At 55.4% G+C, this 25,929-nt stretch overlaps 1 protein-coding gene and 1 long non-coding RNA gene across 4 annotated transcripts in view; both read right to left on the reverse strand.

The window, feature by feature from the left end:
* Positions 1 to 25,929, reverse strand: part of LOC143269799 (uncharacterized) — a 326,967-nt gene that overhangs the window by 17,119 nt on the left and 283,919 nt on the right. The gene's annotated exons all lie outside the window — the stretch shown is intronic.
* Positions 1 to 25,929, reverse strand: part of Shisal1 (shisa like 1) — a 111,745-nt gene that overhangs the window by 11,601 nt on the left and 74,215 nt on the right. For all 3 annotated transcript variants that reach the window (XM_006980294.4, XM_076556483.1, XM_076556484.1), the window contains exons 3-4: positions 23,330 to 23,543; positions 11,290 to 11,610 (exon numbers count right to left, since the gene is read on the reverse strand). In XM_006980294.4, the coding sequence (XP_006980356.2) occupies positions 11,290 to 11,610; positions 23,330 to 23,543 (535 nt within the window). The remainder of the gene's footprint in view (positions 1 to 11,289; positions 11,611 to 23,329; positions 23,544 to 25,929) is intronic.

The following is a 25,929-nucleotide window of genomic DNA, read 5'->3' on the forward strand; positions in this document are numbered from 1 at the left end:
ACATGAGACTCGGTCTCAAAGCAAAGACTTTTAACATGAGCCCTGTTCTCTCCTTCAGAAGGAAGCTATCCGGCAGCTGAGGGAATGCCCTTGTCCTGCTGGCCTGGGGGGCCTCTGTGGGGCTGCAGCCTGGGGGACGGGCCAGGCATCTCTATGGCACAGGGCAGCAGGCAGCACATTTTGGGAACGGGGCTGCAGGGTGGGTTGGGGGCTCAGGAACTCCCCGATTCTAGCCCTTCCTGCTGCCCTCCTTCCGGCCGCCTCTCTCGGCTCTGGGAGGCTCAGGCCTTTTAACACACACATCCTGGCAGTTAATTTTTAATGTCCCACTGGTCAATAATTGATGGTACCGCTTTAACAGGAAGCTTGTGTTTTACATCAGCTGCCGCTCGGGCCGTCCTTCCCCCGAAGACCTCTGTCTGGAACTGCCCGCCTCCCCCCATGGGGATTAAGCCGCCTTCACCCACTGCGCCAAAGGTTTCAGAGCACGTACCCACTCTTGTCCCATTAGCTCGGTCAGCAGCCCAAGAAGGTCGGGAGGTTCTGCGGAAAGCTGGAACCGAGACACGGCGGGTCACGGCCGCCCACGGTTAAACAGCAGGAGGGGGGTAGAGGGTAGACTAGGGTACCCACTCCTGCCCAGGACTCTGCCCTGGCCCTATGAACTCTGATGACTCAGGCATGCCCTGTCCCCCTCCTGTGTGTGGACCAAGTGGCTAGGGCTCTTACTGTGGACACAGGGAGAGTGGGTCATCAGAAGAAGGAGTGCCACCCCCCTCCTCCACCCCTGCATCAGAGGAATGGCCTCAGCAAGGTTCTGAGGGATGAATAGGAGTTTGCTATGGCTGGGATTAAGTCTGTTCTGAGTCCTCAGCCTGACCTGCAGCCCAGTCTTGAATGTATGTCTTATGAATCATGTGGAGCAAATATCATTTATTGTGCCTACGTGTGTCTAACTATCCATGACAGTTGGTCACGCTAGTCCCACTTGCACCCTCTCAAACCTGGGTGCAGACTGAGACCTGTTTCCTCTTTCTGCTGTCCAAGCTGCGAATCACGCAGGCCCAGCGCAGAGTCCCTGTCATGGTGGGCTTCAGCAGTTGACTTCACACGAACTTGGAGTTGCCGGGGAAGAAGGGCCCTCAGTGGAAGAACTGCCCAGATCAGAGCAGCCTGTGGGCATATCTATCCCCAGGGCATTTTCCTGATTGCTGATTGCTGTGGGAGGGCCCAGCCCACTGTGGGTGGTGTCATCCCTAGGCAGGTGGACCTGGGCTGTAGAAGCAAGCAGGCCGAGCCACCTGGGGGAGCAGCCACTTAACAGCATTCTCCCGTACTTTCAGTCGCCTGCCTTGAGTTCCTGTTCGGCTTCCCCAGACGTAACCCATAAGCCAAATAAGCTCTTTCTCCCCTCGAGTTGCTTTTGGTCTGTTTTTATCAGAGCTCCAGAAAGCTTAGGACACCCTCCTGCTACCCTCTCACAAGGGTGGGATGTGGAGAGAAGCTCCATTCAGGGTCAAACCCATGCACGGCGCGTGAACACATTCATTTCCTGCCTGGTATACCAGGACAGACATTGTCACACAGACATCACAGCACACCCACGTGCTGGTACACATTCAACCATGAATCAGAGAATACAGACACACAGATACACACACACACACACACACACACACACACACACACACACACACACACGGACATACATAGGCACACACACAGCACATATGCACACAGACAGACAGACAGACAGACACACACACACACACACGAACATACATAGGCACACACACAGCACATATGCACACAGACGACAGACAGACAGACACACACGCCCCCACCACCACTACCACCCCTTGTCCTTGTCCACTGCTGCCAGAACAGCCAGAGACAAGCCATCTTTCAGGGGTGGTGGCCTACCCAGCATCCCTCCTGGGCCACTGTGCCTGCTGGAGACCCACGCATCTGTCCTTTGGGCATCTCATGCCTCCTGTTTACCTGTGACTTGTCCTGCCTACTCGGAATCCTCGTCTCCCCTGAAACCCAGAGTGCCTAGCCCTCAGTGCAGTGACCCTCCATGCCATGCCCAAGTCTCTCTGGAGTCTACTGTACTCTCCTACCTGCCCTGCATCCACCTATTCCAGGTCCCATCCACCTCTAGAACAGCCCCTGAAGCCCCCACCCCTGGCCTGGGCACAGTCACTGCTCCTCTTGGTGACACCTGCCCACTGTGGTCCTAGGCCTCCCCAACCCCCATCTGGCAGCTCGGATTTCTCGGACTAATGGACGAAGCTGCTCCTGTCCCCAGGCTCCACAAAGAGTTCTGCCCCCCTCCCCCTCCTGTCAGCTGGGAGACACACTGCCACGCTGCCATCGACTGACTAATGGCTTTCAGGAAGACAGTAACGGTCCATTACATGCGTGTATTGATCGGGACACATCTGGATTTGAGCTCTGCGAGGCAACAAAGATGTGTCCTTGGAAACACAGAAGTGGCCACAGTTAGAGGCAGGAGGACATAGTGATTACAAGAGAGAGACTTGGAGGGGCTGCTCTGGTGGACTCTCAACCAGTCCTCCCTCTACCCTCCGACCCCTGACCCCATCCTATGGAGTAAGGTGTCCCATAGGAGAGTCCGGCTCCCACACTGTGGGGGTACTGGTCAGGGAACGACTATTGAGGCTATTGGGCAGCTCGGGTCAGGAGGTCATGGGGGGAGGGTCAGTGGAAGGGAAGCCTGTCCCCTTGCTAAATAGCAGCCAAGGGTCCCTGGATTGGAGGCGGCTCTTGTCTCGATGAGACTCCAGTGAAGTGTCTTAGGTGGTCACCTGGCTGGGGCAGGAATGTTAGAAAGGAGGACTGGAGAGTGATGGAGACTGGCGGCGTGGGGCTGTGGGCCCTGCAGAGCTGTGCATCCCGGCTCTTCCCACTCAGAACCACAGCGCCCAGCTCCAGGTGTTGAGTCTTTCTGAGCCCCAGAAAATGGTGAACAGTGCAACTGAGGAAGAGGATGCTGGAGTCCAAAGATCCAGGGGGCCGAGCCGAAAGCAACAGGACTCAACCCAGGTCCCTTCTTCTGTGTGCCTGGGGAAGTAGTGACGTCCAGCTGGGGTGAGGGCATGGAACAGCGTCCCTTCCTCCAAATCACATGAGTGGGAAGAAACAGGCAGGTGTGGGCTTTTGGGGTCCTTCTCATGGGTAGGTTGCTGTGGCTCAGAGTGTGATTATAGGGATTCTGTCGTGGGCGTGGAGGGTTGTCCCCTCCCCTCATGGTGGGGTCGTACCTGGCCTTTATGAAATGCCTCTTTATTAATGACTCATGGGCTGGCATCTCTACCTAACACAATTACTGTGGTAGGACATTTTAATGAAAGTTCCATACAAGTGTGTGGGTTGGGTCACTGCGGTCTCCACACCAGGGTACAGGCCTGGGTGAGGTTAGCTAACTAGTAAATGGATGCCTGTCACCAAGCTCCCAGAAGACCTTCCCACAGTCTCCCAATGTCCTCGCTCTCTCAGGTAAGTAGGCAGTGGCTTACTCAAAGATGCAGGGACCCAGATTCAAAGGCCGTCCTACCCCAGCCTGCTGAGAAGCTCCTGGCCTTCCAGACCGACAGCCTGCTGGGAACCGAGGCTGGAAGAGGCGCCCACGACCTCTCTGCTCCATCAAGGTCACTCTGGAGTGGCCTTTGAAGTGGCTTCCCTGCTCATCTCTAAGGTGTGTTTGCCCTTGACGGAAGGCATTGATTTTTCCGAGCAAAGAAGGTGGAGGTCGGCGTGGGCCGTCTCTGAGTCGGGGATGGCTTCTAAAGGATTCTGAAGGCTGCCTTCTCTGTCTCCTGACTCCTAACCCTCAACATGGGGCCTGCACCCAATAGCCGGCCTCCAGCAGGCTCCGCTTGTCTGAGTGAGGGCTCTGTGATGCCCGTGGAACCCTTGCCACCACTCAGGTTGGCACGGAAGCAGGCTGGGGCCAGGAAGCTGATGAAGAGGAGCCTGGGATGGCCCCTTCAGGGACAAAGGATCCAGCAGTACAGAAAAAAGTGGCCAGTCCTGCTTTCCACCCTCCCCTGGAATGGTCTGGAGCTGGGAGGAGCTCATAAACTGACCTTGGAGAACCACGGTGGCCCCACGTGCTGACCACCAGCCACCTGCCTGTGGGTGACCCTGTAGCCACGGCGTTACTTGTTAACATCTGCGAAAGAGACACACTTGTCCCCAGAGAGGTCAGAGGTCAAGCTACTTGAGGTGGCAACATTCCGGCACCTCATGCCTGGTGACAGGAAACTAGGTAGCAGGCACTGAACATCCTGTCCTCAGAGGCCAGCAGGGTCCCCACACCCTGGCCGAACCCCAGCACACTGGGCCGAGCACACGCTGCCTGCCTTTGAGGTGCAAACACCCCAGCTCACTGTCCCTAAGTGCAGAAGGGAAAGCCCAGGCTAGCCCATCCAGCCCATCCTGCCAGGTATCTTCCAGGCAGACAAGATGGAGCAGGACATACATCCCCTAACTCAGGAGCACAGCCATACATAGCTAATGCAAGACCGTAGCGAGAAGCATGGCGTGGGGTGCTGAAGGGTTACCCTTTCCATGTCTACTACGCTGTATTTAATCAGCAGCTTATACATATAGTTTGGCTTTTTTATCCATTTAACAGGAGGCTTCCAAATTCCCACCATCTTCCTAGCCAGTCTTGGCATGGGGCAGGGAACTCCACCGCACGCGGGACACCCGTAGGAAACTGAGCATCCAGGCTGAGCTGCGCCGCTCAGAGCAGGCCTGGGCTTTCCAGAAAAGCAACTTGACTGAAAGTTAATTAAAAATGTATCTAGTAAACAGTAAGAGGAGGGGGGTGGAGGAGAACTCCAAGGAACCAAGGTTTGAGAAACAAATGCTGCTTTATGGAAACAGAGACGCTTCCCCGATTCCCCGTGTGGTCTTGGAGGCAGTAAAAGAGCCGGGGAGGCTCACGGAGAGCGGAGACACGGAGTGGATTAATAACATTGCCATGACGATTAAAGAGATAGCGCCCCAGAGCTGCATCATGAACCCATCTGTGGTGCCACCAGGCCGGGCAGCTGTGCGTGGAGCCATCAGGCTGCCACTCCAGGCTCAGGCTGGAGTCCCTCCCGGAGGAAGCAACTCACTTCGGGGAGGGGCCTGAGCCAGCGGAGGGCTGGCTGCACCCTTGTCTCCTGCCACCGCTGCTGTCACTGTTATTTGTCACAGCAAAAGAAAAAAAAAAGAAGAGGGGGGAAAAAAAAGTGCGAGCTGCCTTAAATGTCGCTCTGTGGGGAGCTAAGTTAATGCCAGCGCGCGGGATCTTCACAACTGAGTAGATGCTAAAATGATGTTTAGAGACATTAAGGAAATTCGCACGATAATGGCCAATTTGCTGTGAATAAAGCTAGAATGCAAAGTCCTCGCACTTCTTTGAAGGGAAGGCAAAAAGTGGGCACAGGGGATGGCAGGAAACCAAACAGCAGCCAGGTGGGCCCGATGGCTTTCCCTTCTCCATCGTTCACTAATTAAGTAACGGCAATAATAATAACTCGTGTTCCCTGAGAAACTTTCCATACCTGGGACACTGGAATCCTCCATAGGAGTCTATGAGGTAATCTGGTTTGCACCCATTTCACATATGGGAACACAGAGGCTCCAAGATGTTAAATAAATGATTGGCCTGAGGTTCCCCCACTGACCCCCAGAGGCGGGTGTGTACGAATCTGGGTCCAATTCCGAGACAGCTGCTCTCAACACTGCGAGTCTGCTCGAGTATGACCAGGAAATGCGGGGATTAAACTGACTGGAAATAAGCGTGGGTGCTGTACAACTGCACTGTCCCGGCCTCCTGTGGTGGGGAGGGGGAGACAGATAGACCAGAGAGCAGGTGGTTGGCTGGTTGGGTAGACTGTCAGGAGGGTGGGCAGGAGGGCGAGCAGGGGGTGGGCAGGGGTTAGGCAGGCAGGTAGGGAGGTGGGCAGGCAGGAGGTGGACAAGGGGTGGGCAGGGGTGGGCATGTGGTGGGCTGGTGGGTGGGCAGGTGTTGGGCAGGCAGGTGGGCAGGTAGGTGGGCATGTGGTGGACTGGCAGGTGGCTACTTCTGCTGCGTCCTTGAGTGCGAGGCCAAGCTTGGCGCTGGAATAAGAGAAAGGATAAAGACCCTGAAGTCCAAGCCCCTGGGCCAAGCAAGTACCAGGACAATGAACTGGTCTCCTGAGCTTTCGGGGAGGGGCTGGAACAGCGGGAGCCCAGGCGGAGTTCAGATCACTTCTGCCCCCATGCCAGAGAGCTTCTTATGGGGCAACTTGGAGCCCTAGGCTTCCGGGGATGGGTAAGGCCCACTTAGGGAATCCACACTCTCTAGCTGATGACATACCCAGCCTGGGACAGGTGTCCCAGGTGTCTTAGGAGGCAGATGTCCCAGTGGAAAAGGGACCTACATTTCCAGGACACAGGCTCTAGCATCAGTCTCCTGAATTCCATGTCCTGCCCAGCCTGCAGGCCACTGTGGTTCCCCCTGGGCCTCGGTCTCTGATGGGCCCAAGGACACACATGCTTCAGGGCTGTTGGGGAGATTCAGGGGGCCCCATTGACAGGAGCTGCACAGCTCTGGCTGCAGTCTCAGGCACTGGGAACATCTGCTGTACATTTTGTGGTTCATTCACTGAACTGACCTTCGCCGGAGCCTTCAACACACCATCCTGAGCGACACGGGGCACTCACTCAGCGTGTGCTTGCTGAGCACCTACCATGAGGTAGGTGTTTATTCTCAATGCTGGAGCTCCATAGAGACCAGCTTTCTGGGGTTCCCTTCCAGTGGGACAGACTGACAGATGGACAGACACCAAACAGGAAACCAGACACACTGCCAGGTGGTGGTAACACATCAAAGGGGCTGAAAGAGTGTGTAGGGAGTAGACCGTGATGGGGGGAGGTGGTATGGAGGAGGTGGGGGAGGTATGAAGACTGTCTCTCTGGGCGGAGCCTCTGGGCATGTACCTGGGCTGGAGGGGGGGCGGGGAGGGGAGGAAAGGAGCCAGCCCTGCAGGTTTCTTGGGGGAGGCCCTCTTTGGGTTGGGAGCAGCAGCTGCTGAGGCCCTGGGACACCATCAGGGAGGCCGCTGTGCTGGGTGAGCACGTGAAGAGGATTTTGATTCCATTAGCTGGTTTTGATTTATGTTTTAAAAGGGTCACTCTGCTGTGAGGGACAAAGGATAGGGCAGGGAGACAGGCAGGAGGCTCTCGCCTCAGCGTGGGCAAGAGGCGGATGGCCAGCCAGACAAGCATTCTTCTAAGCTGCCTGGAGTCAGGCCCACCTGCATTTTAAGTGCTGACCGCTGATTGGCTAGGGTCAGTCACCCAATTGCTACGTGCCTCAGTTTCCTAGACGTAAGTGGTGTGGAGCGTGGGGCAGGGGACCTAGCAGGCAAGCTGTGCAGATATTTGAACTACTCCCTCCTGGTGGAAGGGGAGGAAAGACAGAAAAGTCACAAGACTCAGACACCCCGCCAGGAGGTGATAAAACAGTGACTGGCAGCTGGGGAGAGGAGACTCCTCCTTGGAGCTGACTGTGAGGTACACAGGGAGCTCCAGTGTGCGTTGTGAGCCACCACATGCTGGAGTGGGCTTTTTGGTGATGTAGCTCCTGAGTCACCCGAGCTACAGCTCTGCCTTCAGCACCCACATGGCCCACATTCATACTGTATGAGTTTCGGTTTACCCATCTGGGAGGTGAGGATAACTCTAACCCTGAGATCCTGACGAGCTAACAAATGCCCCCCTGGGACTGGGAAGGTGTGTCTGTGATTGTGGGCGTGCTCTCGAGCATCTTCCCCCGGATATGTGCCAATGACTACAAGGACAAGGATGGGGTGACCAACATGACAACGGACCCTTCCTCACCTGTCACAGGACAGGCAGGATGCAGAGGCAGATGTGCTGAGCTTCAGGGCACCAGCCGCTCCCCCAGTGTGGTCCTGGGGGCCCGGGCTGGAGGGAACCACACTCAGCCAGATCCTGCATGGCGCCTTTGCACTGGGCTGACCTGCTGCAGCGTCAGAGCAGACTCAGCGAGCATCTGCTGTGAGCCACGGGCAGCCCCAACATGGGCTGAGAGCCTGGAACCACCAGGAACCACGGTGTGACAGGCAAACAAGCTGCGGGGCCCATCAGCAGGGGGACAGGACCAGAGAGGACACCTAGAAGCCTGAGTAGGCCGATGGTCTGGGGCTAGCAGCTGCCACAATCTGCAGCCGAGGGGGAGGCTGGAGAGCTTCCTCCCGAGGAAGGCAGAGCCCTGGGGGGAAAGGCAAAGAGAGATTCAAGGTGTGGAGGGCACTGGGGCCTCAGGGAGCTGAGTCTTGGGTCACCTGAACAGAGACGGAGTCTGAAAAGCTGGACAAAAGTTCCTCTGTAGAATTCAATGAAGGCAGCTCACCCGGGGCTTCCCTGTTCCCTAACTCAGTTAGAGACACGGAACAGGACAGCTGGCTGAAGCTCCATATGCCTGGCTGTTTAATTGGCACCTGGTTCTGCCTTCAGCCAGGCAGTCACTTTGCTTAAGAGGAAGATGAATGGAGTCAGTGCCCATAGGGCCTGAGGGGCCAGTGCTGTGCCACAATCCCTAGGGTCTCCAGTATTGCTGTAGAAGTGGCAATTGAGGGGCTACCCAGGGCTTATCATTCACCAAGCCCCAGCTGGGAGCCACAGACCTGATGGTGGCCCTGCTGCGAGCGGGTGGTCATTGTTACAGCTTTCCCGTCTCCCCCATGGCAGGGCAGGGGTGCCCTAGAGCCTGGGCAGCTGAGACCACCCACACACAGCTGCCTGGATCTCCATCTTGCAGGAGACCTGCCCTACCCAGCTGGCCACCTGGCCTTGAGCCTCAGTTTCCCTAGAGAGTCCAGATCTACTGCTCAGCTCAGCTTACAGAAAGCCTCCCCAGGGGCAAGGTGACACATGGGTCTGCCACCATCACCCGGCTCCTCTGCTGGAGGCTTTGTGCCCTAGCGAGGGGAGGCTGCGTGCCAGAGAAGCCAGAGAAGCAGGCAGCCAAGACGCTGCCTTCTACACAAGTCAGAATGAAGAGAGAGAAGCCGCAGGCTGAGCTCAGCTGTCCTCCATAGCCCTGCGCCCTGTCCCTCTAGTCTCCCAGGGGATTCTGGGAGTGGCAAAGGAGGTTCCACATGGCTGTCCAACCTTTTCCCCTTGCTTCTCTCCTGACAAAACTGAAGCTTCATCCAACATCACAGCACATCCGAAGGCAGAAAGGGACCGGGAGGCGGTGTGTGAACGTGGCCAGTGGACTAGAACATTCCCTCACAACACATCATACCCTATGGGCTTCTAGGCTACGGTTTGAATGAGCAACCGGGTGGCCTCAGGCACAACTTCCCAAGTCTATAGAAGGAACCAGGAAGGCAAGGACATCTGAGCTCCACAGTATGTTGAGTCCCACACGGCCGGGCAGACACCTTCCCTCAGAGCTGACTAACTCTAGTTTTTGTACAATTCCGAGCGCTGGGCACAGCCCTGCCGCCTCCTCTGCATCCCAAAGGTGCGGCACTTGGCATACGGTCAGTGCACCGTGTTCATTTTGGTGACAGCCAGTGTGGGAAGGGCAGAACACTGAGGCAGGCACCGTGCTCACGGCAGGTAAGCCAGGGACATCGGGATCAGAGGGGGCGACTCAGTACCATGGGCCTCCACGCAGGCAAACACCCCAACTGTGTGTAGAGAACATGAATAACCTTCACTGCCCTCCTTGGCAGCAGGTGGGGACACCACCAAGACGTTTCCTGGTGACTCTCAGGCCCTCTTGGCCAGTGAGCTCCGGGTGGCCTGTGACAGAGATGTGAGGTGCACACTTCAGGAAGTCTTGCCACTGGGCACAGTCAAGAGTCTGCTCACCTCGCTTTCCCCATGCCTGTGCCTGGCTCCCCACCTGAATGTTGGCTCTCCGTGCCCTCCCCTCTCCTAGCACAGGAGCCAGCCCAGGGCCCATCCAAGGGAAGACAGACAGTGGCTGTCTCCTGCGTGATAGACAGGCAGTTACTTGTTCCGTAAGCACAAGAGGCTGTAAGTGCATCCGATTAATTATTCACGCCATTCATTATTGAAAAGGTCGCTACCTGGGAGCCGCTCCAGCAGTGGCTAACAAGCTCGTCCGTGCCTCCCAGGAGAAGCAGCAAAGGTTCGCGGGGTGCTTACCATGTGCCAGGCACCCCCCCCCAGAATAACTCAAGAAGGGGTACACAGCCCTGACTTCTCATGAGGACTGCAAGGTCAAAGGGTTTCAGACCTGTCTGAGGTTGTCGCACTGGGAAGCGGCAAAGGCAGTCTTGTGCTGGTCAGTCGCCCCCAGAGCCCAGTGGTCACTGTGCTGGGAAGTGTAGGTGATGGGCAAGAGGGCACAAGATTACCTTGTAGCCTGGGTTCTGGCCGTGACCCCCCAGGGATACTGTGCCCAGAGTCTGAGTACCCTGAGTCTATGCCCACAGCTACTATCTAGGCCCCCAGACTTTGTCCACCCAAGACCCCGGGCCAGGGAGCAGGCCATGCCTGCCTCTGTCCTTATAAGACACCCGCTCCCAAAGCCTCAAATCAGGGCAACAATGCTGCCACCCTCCGCCATCACCATCGTCCTGGGGTGTAGGGCAGAGATGACAGCTGCCCAGACCTGGCCATCCCCAAAGCCAAACCTCTGATATGTCACCTCCCTTGCCGGCATCCTTCTCTCTTCTGAGTCACCACAGGACAGCCTGCCCGAGTCACCTCCAGGTACGTACAGAAAAGGAACTAAAGACTAGGTTTAGTCGGGCAGTGGTGGCGCACGCCTTTAATCCCAGCACTCGGGAGGCAGAGGCAGGCAGATCTCTGTGAGTTCGAGGCCAGCCTGGGCTACAGAGTGAGTTCAAGGAAAGGCGCAAAGCTACACAGAGAAACCCTGTCTAAAACAAAACAAAAACAAAAACCAGGTTTGTACCCTGGTCTCATGCCGAAAACTCTCCCCCCAACCCCTGACGCGCTTCTCTTTCTTTCGACCGAACCACAAAAACTTGAAAAGCCATCCAACGTCGCCTTTCACCTTGGCAGCTAGGAAACTCAAGTGACGACCTGTCTTTGGCTCTTCTCCTCTAGACTCGTGTGCCACCACGAGTGGCTTCAAGTCCTCCCGGGCCAACAGTAAGGACAGCAAGTAGCCTGGTCCGTCACCCATGATCCAGACGCAGCGGCAGGGATCGTGCCAAGTCCACCCAAGCTGCTACTGCAAACACTCACCAGGCAGATGAGCTTTGGAAGGCCATCAGGGGCGGGCTGTGTGTGTCTCCCCGCAGCGTGTGCACAGCCTGGGGCGCTTGCGGCAGGGCACCGGGGGGAGGCTGCTGCGGCTGCGGGGCTGGCTGTCCGGGTCGAGGGGCTCGAGCAGGGTTCCCCCACCGCCTGGGGTCCTGTTTCATCCACCGTCCGTGGATGCCCCACCGGGTCAGGTAAACCTTGCAAATGTCGTAGTTCATGGCGGAATAATAGAGCAGATCCAGGACCAGCAGGGTGAGCACGAAGAAGCCGTAGATCCACACTCCCAGCAGCGCTGTGTAGTTGCTGGAGAAGGGAGAAGAAGTGGAGACTGAGCCACACCCCTAACAGCACCAGCCCTGTGTGCCAGCATCCACCACAGGTTGACAGACACTGCAGCCATCAGGGTTCACCCCCCCCCATGACCCGCCTTGTCTCCCTCGCACCCCAGTGTCCACTGCCCTGAACCTGACTGTGCTCTAGGCTAGACTCCCTGGGTCCTTCCCTAACAGGCACTCCGCAAGAGCTTTCTGAGCTGAGTATTGGGGGGTCCCATAACTAGGGCCCCTACCTCACCCCACTTTGCCCGTATGTGCCGTGGCTCCCTGCTGGCTTTGCACATGCCACAACTGCCCCAGGGCACTCCTAGTCCATCTGTCCTGGCCTCACTCCCAGGGGCAGGAAGTAGCCTGCGGTTGCCTGGGACACACTACACCAAGTCACACCCCATGTGCCTCAGAACCCCATGCTAACAGCCCTCTGGGGGGGGGTGCTATGCCTCCAGGCCCTCTGCAGAACTCCCCAGTTGTCTGGGATACCCACATCAGCTCAGCGCCCACCCTGGTTAAGGTCCTTTCATTCTGATCACAGGGAAACCTTAATCTCCTCCACGACTCTTATTTTTTTAAAGAGAGGAGGACCTTATGTAGCGCAGGCTGGCTTTGAGCCAAGGATAACCTTGAATTTCTGATCCTCCTGCCTCCACTTCCAGAGTGTTGGGAAGACAAGTGCTTGGTTTGAGTGGTGATGGGAATGGAACCGGGGCGGCTGTGTGTGTGTGTGTGTGTGTGTGTGTGTGTGTGTGTGTGTGTGTGTGTGTGTGTGCGCGCTTCATTTATGCTAGGGAAACACTCTACTCACTGAGCCACATTCCTGGCCTCTCCCATCACCCCTCTATTCCCTCACACAGCATTTCCCCCACAGAGGCTGCAGAGGTGGTGAGAGCCGTCAGGATTTAGCACTTGAAATGCTCTCAACCCGCTGCAAGCCCTGATGACTCTTTGCATATTGCCCGAGCACTGAAGCACACATCTGGCCACTCCTAGCCCAGGGCCTTTGCACAGGCCATGCCCTCTGCCGGGTAGCCTTTTCCACATCCCCACCTCCTTCCCCTCATTTGAGAGTCTTCCAACCCTCCAAGTCTTCATTAACCCCAACCTCTCCTCTGGCCCCTATCACTTGGGGTATATCTGTTTCCCTTCACATCCCCTCCCCCAGCTTGAGGTCTTCGTCCCCTAGAGTGGGCTGGCTCTGGGCTTGCCACTGCAGCTGGATTGCTGAGCTCCTGGCAGCATCCCCCAGGGACTAGGGCTGTTTAAAGGGACTGATTTATCAACTGCTCAAGTGACACCCACCTCAGTCTGTCCCCTGCCATGGGCATCTGCTTGAGTGGGCGTGGGCCAGCCAGAGTGTGGAGAAGAGGCTGACCAAGCAGGATGGATACCTCCACTCCAGGGGGTCCTGTGCCTCTGTCCAGACAGGACCCTGGAGTGCTGAAGCCCCTGGAGGCCCTGTCTGGGATTGGGGCTTCTGCCTGCCTGAGCTAGGAGCCTTGGCCTCCTCTGTCTACTTTGCCCTGTGGTCTATGAGAAACCTCGCCCATCTCCGGGTCTGTAGGGTACTGCCTTAAGTCTCTCCTCAACTTAGATTCCTGCCTCTGCATCTTCCAAGGCTGCCAGCCCTGGCTCCAGCTGCGGCATCTGGTGGTGAGGTGGTGGCTATCCCCTGCCCAGCCCTGTCAAGATGGAAGCAGACCCAATAAGCCCATTTTCATTCTCTACTCAGGAAAGTTTCTCAGCTGGCCAAGTTCTTGGACTGATTTCCCTTCCAAGTCAGGGTAGTGGGGGCGGGGGCGGGGCGGGGCGGGGCTAATGGTGAGGCTCGGCTACGCTGTGCACATGGAGCTTGGCAGCGTCAAGACAGGTTCTCAGAACTCAGTACCACTCAGGACTTGGGCTCAGTACCACTCAGTGCTCAGTCCCCAGTAAATCCTAAACACTGGACGTCTTAGCTCCTTCCCGCAACCCTACCTCTCCGACAATACCACCCAAAGGTGCGAATGACTGACAGCCAAGCCCTGGGCCTTTTATTGAGGGACACTAGCTTTACCTGGAAGCTTCAGGGCACCGTAGAGAATGTCTGCCAGAAGAAAAAGGCCAAGAGGCCAAATCAGCCCTTACAGGCTGGAGTCTCACGGGAGACAGATGTCTAGGCGGGCTCTGGTCCCAGGCACCCAGCTCTCCCCAGATTTCTCTCTCTTGCAGCCCCCATGGCAGGGCTCTGAGAACCAGGCTGTTCCTGGTGGTTCCCATGGCAGCAGCCTGGGGGCTGAGGAGGCGGGGAGGGAGCAGGGCCGCTCTCTGCAGATGCTGCTTGGCATCCAGAGCAAGAGGGGTGGTGGCCCTGTCTGGAGCTGGGCACACTCCAAAAGCGAGCCTAGGGCGAGGGGCAGCTGAAGGTCCCTCTGCTCTGCATAGTGCTAAGAAGGAAGAAAATGGACCCGCCATGCCTAAGAGGGAAACTGGGCAGGGAGAGCCACCTCTGAGGGACCAAAGTCCACTCTAAGATCCCCCAGCCATGCCAGCAGTACCGGGACATGAATTCTTAGGAGCACCTGAGCCAACCCCAACACAAACAGCTTCAGAGGTGTCCCACGCAAGACATAGGGACCAAGACACCCCACCTGCGATGCATCTCTGCTGGGCTCAACTCCCCATCTCATGCACACCCAACTGACCCTGGTGCTAGCTCACAGCTTGGCCAATAGCAAGAGCCTCCTGGAGCTTCATGTGGGTCCCAACATCACCGGGCTTCTGAGGTCACCCCGTGGCCTGTTTTCATCTGTAAGACTGTTGTAGAGATGGCTCAGCGGTTAAGATCACTGGGTGCTCTTCCAGAGGACCCGGGTTCAATTCCCAGCACCCACATGGCAGCACCCACAACTGTCTGTAACTTCAGTTCCCTGGGATCTGACATCTTCACACCAATGCACATAAAATAAAGTTAAATAAAAAAAAAATTTTTTTAAAGTAAAAATGCCAAAAAGCAGTTAAGTCTATATAAAAAAAAAAAAAAAAAAAAAAAAAAAAAAAAAAAAAAAAAAGACTGTTGTCCTGTGAAACTGGGGACTCCCCGAGGGCAGGTAGGGATCAAACATGTCCTTGCATGCCCAACACCTTGTTGTAGTGCAGACACAGACACGGTAAGAACTGAGGATGGGCAGGTCATGGGTGGATGTGACACTGACCAGCACTGGCCGGGTCTTAATAGCTGTGTGCATAGCATACCAATGGTAAACGGGGACACTTTCAGTTCTGAGCCTGTGCCACGTGCCCCGGTCTCAGAGTAATGACCCCATTTCACAGAGGAGCCCCGCAGGTGAGCAGTGCCACCACTCACAGTGACTAATTCACTCCCATTTTTTTTGGGCGGGGGGCGGTGTTTTGTTTTGTTTTTCGAGACAGTGTTTCTCTGTGTAGCTTTGTGCCTTTCCTGGAACTCACTTGGTAGCCCAGGCTGGCCTCGAACTCACAGAGATCCGCCTGCCTCTGCCTCCCAAGTGCTGGGATTAAAGGCGTGTGCCACCACCGCCCGGCTTCACTCCCATTTTATAGAAGTGGAAACTGAGGTTCATCTCCCTAAGACTATGGAAAGTGAACTTTGAAGAGCTGATTTTGGGTCCCAGGGGCTCCCACATGCAGAGCCCATGTCTCCATTGTAAGGCTGACCGGGCCACTTCCATGATGTATTCTACATTCCTGCTTTATAGCTGAGCTCTGCAGAGGACTGTTCTCATTCCACCCAGACAGCCCAACCAGCTGGCCAGGGATGCTGCAGCCAGGGTCTTCCTGCTCTGATTGACAGGCTGGACTGTTGTTCCCATTCCACCCAGACAGCCCAACCAGCTGGCCAGGGATGCTGCAGCCAGGGTCTTCCTGCTCTGATTGACAGACTGGACTGTTGTTCCCATGACCTCCTGGTGGGGACGGGGATTTCCATCCCAGGCCAGAAGTTTAGAGCCAGGTTTCTTCAACCCCAGAGTATGCTGAATCCTGGGCAATCCCAAGGTCAGATCTAAGGCAGACATCATGGAGGGAGTCTCTGGCTTCTGTGCTCTCATCCGGACTCCACCTGTACCAGGAATTAAGAACAAGTCCTGTACCCTCTCCCTTGAGTATTCTGCCTAATGAAAGGTTGATTGTTCCACCTGTATGTGTGGCTTGGCCAGAGGCCTCTGCAGCAGGACGGTATCCCCACCTACCTGTTTATTCCCTCTTCTACAAAAAGTGCTGCTTACAGAAAACATGCCCTGTGTGTGGTAGGTGGAGTGCCAGGACCACAGACCTCTCCGCCACAGCTTGCAGCCCCCAGGCTCTGCCCTCCGTGGCCTGCCAGCTGCAAGGATTTGAGTCTTTAATTTTTAAAATGTAATTTAAAATATGCAATCTGGAAATTAACTGCATCCAGATGCCAGGGCTTGGCCCCCCTCCTTCGTGGAGGGAGAAGGCAAAAGACCGAGGCTGTGGTGGGGCATCTGTGACTGCCCAGCCTCAGACAGTGGCAGGCGCCGTGTGCGGGTCCGTGTGACTCAGCTTCCTTGGGGTTTCCCAAGCGATAATAGAACCTTACCGCTGGAGGAATCACAGTGTGTCTGTGGAAGCAGAGCGGCTACGTCAGCAGCCATCAGCAGCCAGCCTGGCCTGGCCTGGCCTGGGATGGAAATCCCCGTCCCCACCAGGAAGTCAAGGGAATAATGGCCCCATCTATCAATTAGAGCAGGAAGACCCTGGCTGTAGCATCCCTGGCCGGCTGGTTGGGTTGGCTGGGTAGGAATGGGAACAGTCCTCTGCAGAGTTCATTCATAAAGCAGGAACGCAGAATACACCATGAAAGTGGCCTGGTCAGAGATGGGCTCTGCAGGTGGGAGACCCTGGGACCCAAATTCAGCTCTTCAAAATTCACTTTCCACAGCCTTAGGGAGATGAACCTCGGTTCTGCTTTGAAGTAGGAGTGACTACATGTCCTGCTTTGGGGGTGTAACTGTGAGGTCTCGCAAACTGACATGAGGTCCAGGAAAAAGAAGGGACCTTGGAGGCTGGGGCTCAGCTCAGCCGGTAGAATTTTTTTTTTCCCCTTGGAGTGCATGAAGCTGTGGGTTTTAGCCCCAGGACTACATAAAAGGTTCATGTTGGCAGATGCCCGTAATCTCAGCACTTGGAAGGTGGAGACGGGAACATTAGGCCTTTAAGGCCATCCTTGTCTACATAGAGAGTTGGTAACTAGCCTGGATGACATAAGATCCTGTCTCAAACAAAACAAAAAGAGAGAAGAGACCGATGAGGGCAGGCTCATGTGACGCACAGAGGAAGCCAGGCTGTGGTAGCACACACCTGTGATCCCAGTACTTGGGATGCTGACGCACAAGGATCTCCAGTTCATGGCTAGCCTGGGCTACAGAATGAGATCCTGTCTCTAAACAATCACAAATAAAAACCACAGGGGAAGTACTCCACGGGCTCAGATAGGCATAGTACCTTGCCTAAGGCCACACAACAAGACGGAGGTCAGTCGGTGCGGTCGTGGGTGGCACAAGCCTGAGTCTTGGGTTTAGTAACGTGGAAGGCAGAGTTCACATCTGTCAGAATTGCCCTCTTCCTTGCCAGGGAGATGCCTCAGTGGAATCAGCTGTTGTCTCTCCTGGCCCTGCTGTTCAGAGGCATCACCAAAGGGCTGGGCCACCAGGTCAGGAAGCAGCATGCTGCACACAAGAGCCCCCTGGACCTAGTGGCACACCCAGCCTCTCTCCAGAGCTGGGGCAGAACTGAGTTGGCACTGGTCAGAGCCATGTGAGCAGAGGTGCCATGGCCATTCCTAGTGAGAGCCACGAAATGAGTGGCACATGACATCATTGCCCCTTTCCCACAGATCATCCTGCTCTAGATGGGGACCCCTACACCAGCATGGGCCATGACACTCCGTGTGCAGAGCCACTGTGTCCCAGGAGGACTTCACCTCGGTGCAGCTGGATCCAGACGATAGCTGGACAGGTGTTGCTGTGGCCTTGTGTGCTGTGTGGTTTCAGCCAAACTTCCACCCTCTCTGGGCCTCAGCCCTGGCAACGGAGCTTGTTCACATGTAATCGCCCTGTATGGACAGTAGGGAAGCCCTGGGGGTGTCTGTCTGGAGTTGGAAGGAGGGGTGTTCAGGCAAGAAACCATGGTGGTTCCAGATCTTCTCAAGCATGATGATGTGTAAGGAGCTTGGTGAGACCGTGGGGTACATAAAATGACTCAGTGATTCCCACCCTATGCTGGCCAGCCAGGTTCAGAGTTCAAAGTATGCTTCAAGATGCCAGGAGGCCAAGGGAGGAGCCACATGGGCAAAGCAGGGTGCCGGGACTCAGGCCGATAACTCCACACTGCGGATGTCACTGTAACCACTAAGAAAGGAGGGCTTTGGCAGAGCCCATGAAGGAGAGGCCTTGACGAGCCTGTGAGGCCCAGGAGTGCCTGCTGCTCTGTCTCCCTGGAGACCCCATCCCCTTTTCCTGCAGGCCCCTCTTCCAAAGCCACCTCCTGGTGTCCTGTCCCTGGAGAGAGAGACAGAGACAGAGAGATAGAGAAATAGAAAGAGAGAGAAACAGAGACAGAAAAGGGGAAAGGAGGGAGGGAGGGAAGGAGGGAGGGAGGGAGGGAGGGAGAGAGAGAGAGAGAGAGAGAGAGAGAGAGAGAGAGAGAGAGAGAGAGAGAGAGCTGTCTGCTCTCTCCTGAGGCTCTAACAAAGGCCTTCCCTGACCCGTCAGGGGCAAGGCCTGCCAGGGAGGGGTGCAGGGGTGCCTGGCTGGCCCTCATTTGGCCCTTGGCTGCCTGCATGGCTGGAAGCAGGCATCTTGCTGCGGTGGTGGAATTGGCAAAGCAGTCTCCTTTCATTCCATGGCTTGCCTTTCTGCCAGGCAGCCGGAACCGCCACACACCGCTCCTCCGTTCATCCAAGAAACACAAATAAATAAGGCAGCAGAGAGAGACGTAGCTTCCTTCGGCTAGGTCGCCAGCCCACCCCCTGCTGACTCACGGTAGAGAAGGTGGAGCCTGCACTCTGAACAGGGCCCTCTGGGGTCACCACAGCTGGCTTGAACCATCAGGCTACATGCCCCCTCCTCCCCGCCCCCCCGCAGGTTTGGGTCTGCCTGAGATTCTGGGTCTCCGGCCTCAGTTAAGATGTGACAACTTCCCTGACATCAGACAAGGCCTGGCTTCCTGGACCTGCGTATGGAGTGACAGAATAAGGGCTCCCCTGTTCCCAGCCTCAACTCTTGTCATCACCAGGTGGGGCCTAGGACAAGAGACCTCCTCAGTATGTTTCTGGTCCCTCCCTTCTTCTACCCAAGGGCCTATGAGGTTGACTCCCGGGGAGACTCTAGGCCCAGGGTGGCTGTGACCCTGGTGTGGCAAAGACCCTAAATGGTAGTACAGCCAACAGGTGGCTTCCCACTGTGGGCCCACCCTACAGTGACCTTCTCTGGCTCTCTCTCAGGCTGTCATCCTGACGCCTGCTCCTGTCACTCCCTCTGCTACTGACTAGAAGTCAAGCCCTGCGGCAGCTCCTTGGACCTGGGTCCTCCCCACCAAGTCCCTGAGCAGGACAGAAGGCTCCCATGGCCCCTCAGTGAGGTTTGCTTCCCTCGAGGGCCACATTCTGGCTTTTGTGGACTGATCAGGTTCCCCGGGGCCTCATCCCAAGAACAGGCCCTGGGCTTAGAGCCCTCAGGAACAGATTCCGGTCCCAACCAATTGGGAGGCCCTGCCCCTGCCTGGAAAACCCCATTCCTGGCTGGGAGGCTCTGACCTTGGCTGACAAGCCCTGTCCCATCTGGGAAGCCAGGCCTAATAAGGTCTCATCCCATCCCCTCCTCCTCTGCAAGGAGTCTGCCCAGAGTTACCCTTCCCTCCTCCGCCTGTATTGACCTCACTTTGCTTCTAGGTCTGGCTGCCTCATCTCCCTTAGAAGAGGTGCTGACTTGATGGTGAGGAGCAGGGCCCAAGCTGCCTGTATGGGCTCACTTCACAGCCTCAGAGGGCCATGCTCTCATCTGTGGTAATGGCGGGTATCAAAAAGATGGCTACTTACGAAGGAGGATGTCCTAGGGCAGCACCCTCCACATCTGTCTGCAAGGTGTGTGGGGGATGCTCCTGACATCTGACAGGTAGAGGCTGGGGATAGTCCTACAAGGCCTAGGTGATCTCACACCAAAGAATGACCAGACCCCAGCATCAGGGTGTCTTATGGGTAATCCCTGCCTGGGCCTCTCCCCAAAGGTCTGCCTCTAAGGGGCCTTCCAGAGTCCTAGGATCACGGTGGTCACCACTCTCCTCATGTGTCAGACTAGCTGTGGTTGGGAGTCCCTGTGGCCTGCACCTGCACCCAGGATGGACAGCACAGAGACTCACAGATGTTGTACCCCAGCTGTGCTTCTGAAGGCCGAGGAATGAAAACTCAAGCTAAGCCCTGGAGCGTCACTGTTCCCACTCCCTCTGGGGGATGGCCCTTGTACTGGCAGCCAGCAGCTACAGCCAGGCCCCTGTGCCTGCTTTGTGGGAAACCCTGTGTGAGCAGATTATAGAAACCTGTGGGCTCCTAAGGGAGTCTCCCAGACCCCAGGTGCCAGACCTCGAGGAAGTCTGGTTACGGGGCTTTCACGGGCTCCTGTAGCACCCTGACCTCCCAACCTCCGTCCTGGTCCCATACTTCTTCCTCCTGGAGTTAGCCCGTGGTCTCACAGAAGGCTTAGGCCAAATTCCAGGCTTGGTTCCAGCCTGGCTGTGACGGACGGGGGCTTACTGAGCTACTTCACACACAGGATTATTCCGAGGCCCAAGCAGATGGCAGGATATTCAGGGGGAAGCACCGAGCGCGCATCTGAGAAAGGAGCTCTCAGGAGCTGGCCGCGGTGGGAGGAGGAGGGGTTTGGATGGTAATCAGAGAGAGTCTGCATCTCCTGCCCACCCAAAGGAAAGAGGTACCTTCCCCAGCGTGAGCAGACTCTGGTAGCGAAACCTCAAGCTCCCGCGTCAGAAAGAGGTGGAGGCTCCGTTCCGCAGCCCCGCTGCCCCCAGCACTACCCTGGATCTTATCTACAGTCACTCCATTATACCCCTATCCAGTCCCTCATTCCTACCAGGGGGGAAAAATATGCTTGGACACCAGGAGTAAGCCTTGTGTGTACTGGGAAATGATTTGAAACTTCACATAATGCCAAGGAAGATAAGAATGCCTGACCATTGACCCATTTTAGAGATTCTAGTCTATGCAGCTGGAAAACAGAGAGAGAGAGAGAGAGAGAGAGACAGAGAGAGAGAGAGAGAGAGAGAGAGAGAGAGAAGGAGGAGGAGGAGGAGGAGGAGGAGGAGGAGGAGGAGGAGGAAGGAAGGAAGGAAGGAAGGAAGGAAGGAAGGAAGGAAGGAAGGAAGGAAGGAAGGAAGGAAGGAAGGAAGAGCTGGGGCCAGAAAATTTGGAAATAAGCCTGGCATGAAGGCCCATTCTGTGATCCCAGGACTAGGAGGCTGCGGCCAAGTTCCAGGGCCTTCCTGTGAGCTCCTGCCTCAAAAGCAAGGAAGAAGGGATACAAAGTTATTGCTTCCGAGTGGCATAATTGGATCCAGGAGAGAATCGATGGAGGAAGTGTTACAAAAACCGAGGAGGCTATTCATAAATAAAGATCCCTAATTTTTATCATCTATAGTCAGAAGAGGACAAGGAGAGAGGCTATTTCTGACAGCAGCACGAAAAGAACAAGCTAGAAACAAATGCAGATGACATGCACGACTTCCCTACGGAGGAAAATCGAAAGCATTACAAAAGAAAATTTGAAGGGCTGGCCTTAGCTCAGCGGTGAGGAACAGTTGCCTAGAAAATTTGAATCAGTGGGCAAAGAGGCTGCTGTGTGGCCTTTTTATTTTTCTTCCTTCAAGACCAAGTTTCTCTGTGTAACCCTGGTTGTCCTGAAACTCACTCTGCAGGCCAGGCTGGCCTCGAATTCAGAGATCCGCCTGTCTCTGCCTTCCAAGGCGTGTGACACTACCACTGCCAACTGTGTTCTTGAGTAGAAACAGTAAACACCAAAAAAAAAAAAAAAAAAAAAAGGAAACAATATTACAAATGTTGTTTCTTATATGAAGCTGTAACTCAGTAACTGCAGTAGAGAATACTAACAGGATTTTTGGGTTTGTTTTGAAGGGGAAGGGAGAGCAGGAGACTCACATAAACAGGTTCTAAAACTCAGGTGCTAAAGAGCCCGGGATGTGCACCCAGGGTTGATTAATCCACAGAAACACGAAGAGTAGAAGTCAGCACTCAGCAGCATAACGCTAGCATATGACATGGACCAGTGAAGGCCACGAGCTATGACACTCTGCCCTGGGGCTTATGTGTGGCACATCACAGCAGAGGGTGAGTCTGAATGTCATACCAGAAACAGTTCAGAAGGGACTTTGTTGGTCTTTGGAAGTGTGATGCCCCTCACAGGCGCCAGGGCTGGTGGCGCTGTTGGGCAAGTCTGTGGAATCTTCAGGATGGGAAGCCTTGCTAAAGGAAGTGAGTCACCAGGATCCAGCCTTGAGTCTTTATAACCTGGATCCACTTCCTCTTCAGCCTCTGCTTCTCAGGTACAGTGTGACCAGCCAGCTTGCTTTTTCCTGCCACACTTTCCCTGCTGGCTGCCATGTCTTCCCTGCCATGATGGACTGTATCCCCAGACACTGTGGGCCAAAATAAGCCCTTTCTCCCTTAGGTGGCTTTAGTCGGGGTATTTTATCATAGCGATGCGAAAAGAAAGTAAGACACTCTCTATATGTAAGACATAATAAAACCAGTTCTTGTTGAAAAACTTACACCAAAATAAATGTCACCTAAACAACAGACCAGAGACTGGGAGGCAAAATTTGAAACACAAAATAGAAGACATAGGAAAAATTTTCAATGACCTTAGAAAGAAAGGCCTTTCTCAATAAGGGCAAACATTAGTCACCATTTAAAAAAAAAAAAACAAAACAAATAAATGAGTGTCCTATGTGTCCTGTGATTGTAAGACTGTTGAGCATGTGCAAAAAAAAAAAAATCTCAAAGTGAAAGGCATGCTAGAAAATATTTGTATCACATTTCCTTCATATATAAAGAGTTCCTGGTAAAAAAAAATAAGAAAAACACCAAGAATATAACAGAAAAAGAAAATGCCAAAACTACATCAACAGCCAGTACACAATAAACTCAATGACCCCGAACACAGTGAAGGACAGCCACCAGTGTGCAAAGAGAAGTGTGTACCACTATGACCCACCATGCTCCTCTCAGTACAGCCCCCTGATGCTCTGCCGGTAAATTCCTCTTGGAGACCTGATCTCAATGGGGTGCCTCCAAAGCATCAATCGCTACACCAATGCTATCACCAATATTATCGGATGAAAACTAGGTAAGCAAAGCCAACAAACAGTTCCAGTAAATTCCAAGCTTCACAGGCTTGACCCCACTCAACTTCTGCAGCAGAACTGCCAGGTGGACATCCTATCTATACCCATTTCTCAGGTGGGAACAATAAAGCTCAGAGTCAAGTCAGGAACCTAGGTGGCCCGAAGTCCTTGCAGGCAACCTTCTTCTAGGCCTGCCTCCTTGTACACGTGGTCTTGAGCATTCCCAGGGCAGGGGTGGGCAGTGGCCAGAGCAGTTGAGTGGGGTGGGAGGTGGGGGTACTCACTTGTGCATGTAGCCCTCGGGGCCGGCTGTGAGGTTTGCCTGCATGACCGCCTGGAACTCTGTCTCGTTGCAGCAGTATTTGAAGACGGTGTTGTTATGGTGACAGCAGAGGACGAAGGTTTTGTTGTCTGAGAGCCGGGGGCAGTGGAAACCGAAGTGGTAGCGGCCTTTGTGGTCGGTGTAAGGCTCACAGACCCGGAAATGTGCGGACAGGACTGGAATACAGAGACACCAGGTTCACCAGGGTCCCCTTGGCAGCTCACGGGTGCCGAGCAGAAGGGACTGGCAGCCGGTTCCAGGGTCCTGCTGGCTCCTCCCTTCCCTGGGAAGTCTCCAGGGTCCAGGAAGAGCCTCACCTCTACCCCAAAGCCTCCTGGACCCCTGGTCCCCAGCTCTGTCACAACAGCTCTGCTATCCCAGGCTGAATGTTCCTTAGGGCTCCTTGAAGCTCACGCCTAGGTGGGTCCCCTCCTGCACCTCAGCCCATCGTGACTAGGCACCTGCTCTACTTAATCCACATAGCCACCTTAGCAGCAGGCAGGCTTGTGATGTCACTTTGCAGGTGGAGAAACTGAGGCTCAGAGGCCTAAAGGACTTGGTGGAGCTGGTCAGTGGTGATGGTAACAGGATTCAAACCCAGCTCCTGCTCCTGCAATCTCTCTCTCTCTCTCTCTCTCTCTCTCTCTCTCTCTCTCTCTCTCTCTCTCTCTGTGTGTGTGTGTGTGTGTGTGTGTGTGTGTGTGTGTGTGTGTGTGTGAGCCAGGCTTTCCTGGGTGTCAGGCTGCATAGGGGTGTAGGACCTAGGGTCCACCTGCATTGAAAGTGCCAGCTCCCCTGTACCTCACATTCTAGAAGCTGTTGCCCCAGACCCAAGCTAGGACCTATCTGGGTCCCACACATACAGGGCTGCGCTGGCCCCAGATCCTCCCCACTCCTGGCCCACAGAAAGAGGCCCCTGTTCAGCCCCTGCTGCTGCAAACCAGGATGAACTAACTGATGGTAATCCACAGGACTGAATACGAACGAAACAACAATGGAAAAGCTGGAGCGGCTGCCTCTGGCTTAATTAGTATCTTCATAAAGGGCTCACTGTATCTAATTTGTATCGCTAAAAAGGGGCTTCTTGGCGCAGGCATCTCCCAGGCACAAAGGCCCTGGCTTCTTAGAGCTCCCACAAGAAGCGTTGTCGGCTGAGAGGTTATTAGATTGCAGCCCACACAGCGCCACCGCAGGGGACCCCAGCGGACCAGCTGGCAGGGGGGCGGGCACCCTGAGAGCTGGCACCTAGGCTGGCTCCAAAGGCCCTTCCCTGAAGGATAGTTCCTCCTGGTGGACACAAGCTGGGTGGGTGGGCGGTGGGGGGGGGTAGTGGCTCTCCAGGCTCCAGCCCGCTCCTGTTCTTGAGAAGAGCCTGCCCAGGGACACAGAGGCCACTTGGTGTGATGCCCCAAGGAGACATCTCATCTACTCCCACCATACAGAAGAGAAAAGTGAGGCTCAGAGCCTTGGCTCACCAAGCATATTCATCAGAATATGGAGGCTCTTTGGCCCCTTCACAGCACAGAGCTCTGGGTTGGGGTGGGGCGGGGGGGGGGGGTGGTCAATCTATTCTGACAAGCCCCTGCCACGGGGATGTCCGTGTGCTTGGGCTTGGAACCACTGCCCCTGAGCAACTGCACACAGTGGCATTAACGGTGAGAGGACAGAGGAACGCGGTCAAATCCCGTGACTCCTGCGTGACTTGAAGCCCTGTTGTGGCTCTGTGTGCTCAGTGTGGGCACCTGGGGATGCTGGACACACCTAGAGTGCCACCTGAAAGAGCAAGCCTGGCTCTGGGACTGGCCTCTCGGCCATGAGACACAGCAGAAGGCTGTCAGGCCTCTGCAGAGGCAATGGTGGACGCGGAGGTGAGAGGGGCAGGTCCTGCCCAGGGCCCATGTTACAGTCCCATAGCCATCCCTGGATGCTATGGCCACCGGCCTTAGTCATTTGCCGGTGATCAGAAGACCCTGCGGCTTCCCCCAGGGACAGAGGAGCCCTGGGCTGGGGCCAGGATGGCTGGGTGGATGCCCAGGTAGAGGGTGGTACCCCAAGCTCTTAGAGAAAGATCAGCACCCCTGTGGTGGGGGCCACAAGGAGCTCCTTGCGCACCCTGAGGTGCAGACTCACTGCCTCCAGCTCTTGTGGGTTCCAGCATCCTAGCAATTGTGTGAAGCATGGCGAACCCCAACTCTGGAGTCAGACCGTCTCCAGTTGTGTGACCCCCACCCACTTGCCTCTCTGAGTCCCTGACCTCAGTAGTGACAAAAAGGGACTGGTTCTTCACAACCAGGGTGATGAGGACCAGCCACACACACACACACACACCCATCACATGGGGAAAGCTGGGGAGGTGAGGACCAGCCTTCCCCCCATCACATGGAGAAGAGCTGGGAAGGTGAGGACCAGCTTTCCCTCCATCACATGGGGAAGAGCTGGGGAGGTGAGGACCAGCCTTCCCCCCATCACATGGGGAAGAGCTTGGAGTGGGGGTGGCCCCAGACTCTGGCCTCAGCTTAGCCTCAACTCTTCTCTCCTGGGAGTCCTGTCCCCACCCCACCC

Source organism: Peromyscus maniculatus, chromosome 20, assembly GCF_049852395.1.
Source record: "Peromyscus maniculatus bairdii isolate BWxNUB_F1_BW_parent chromosome 20, HU_Pman_BW_mat_3.1, whole genome shotgun sequence".
In the NCBI taxonomy this organism is placed as follows: Eukaryota; Metazoa; Chordata; class Mammalia; order Rodentia; family Cricetidae; genus Peromyscus; species Peromyscus maniculatus.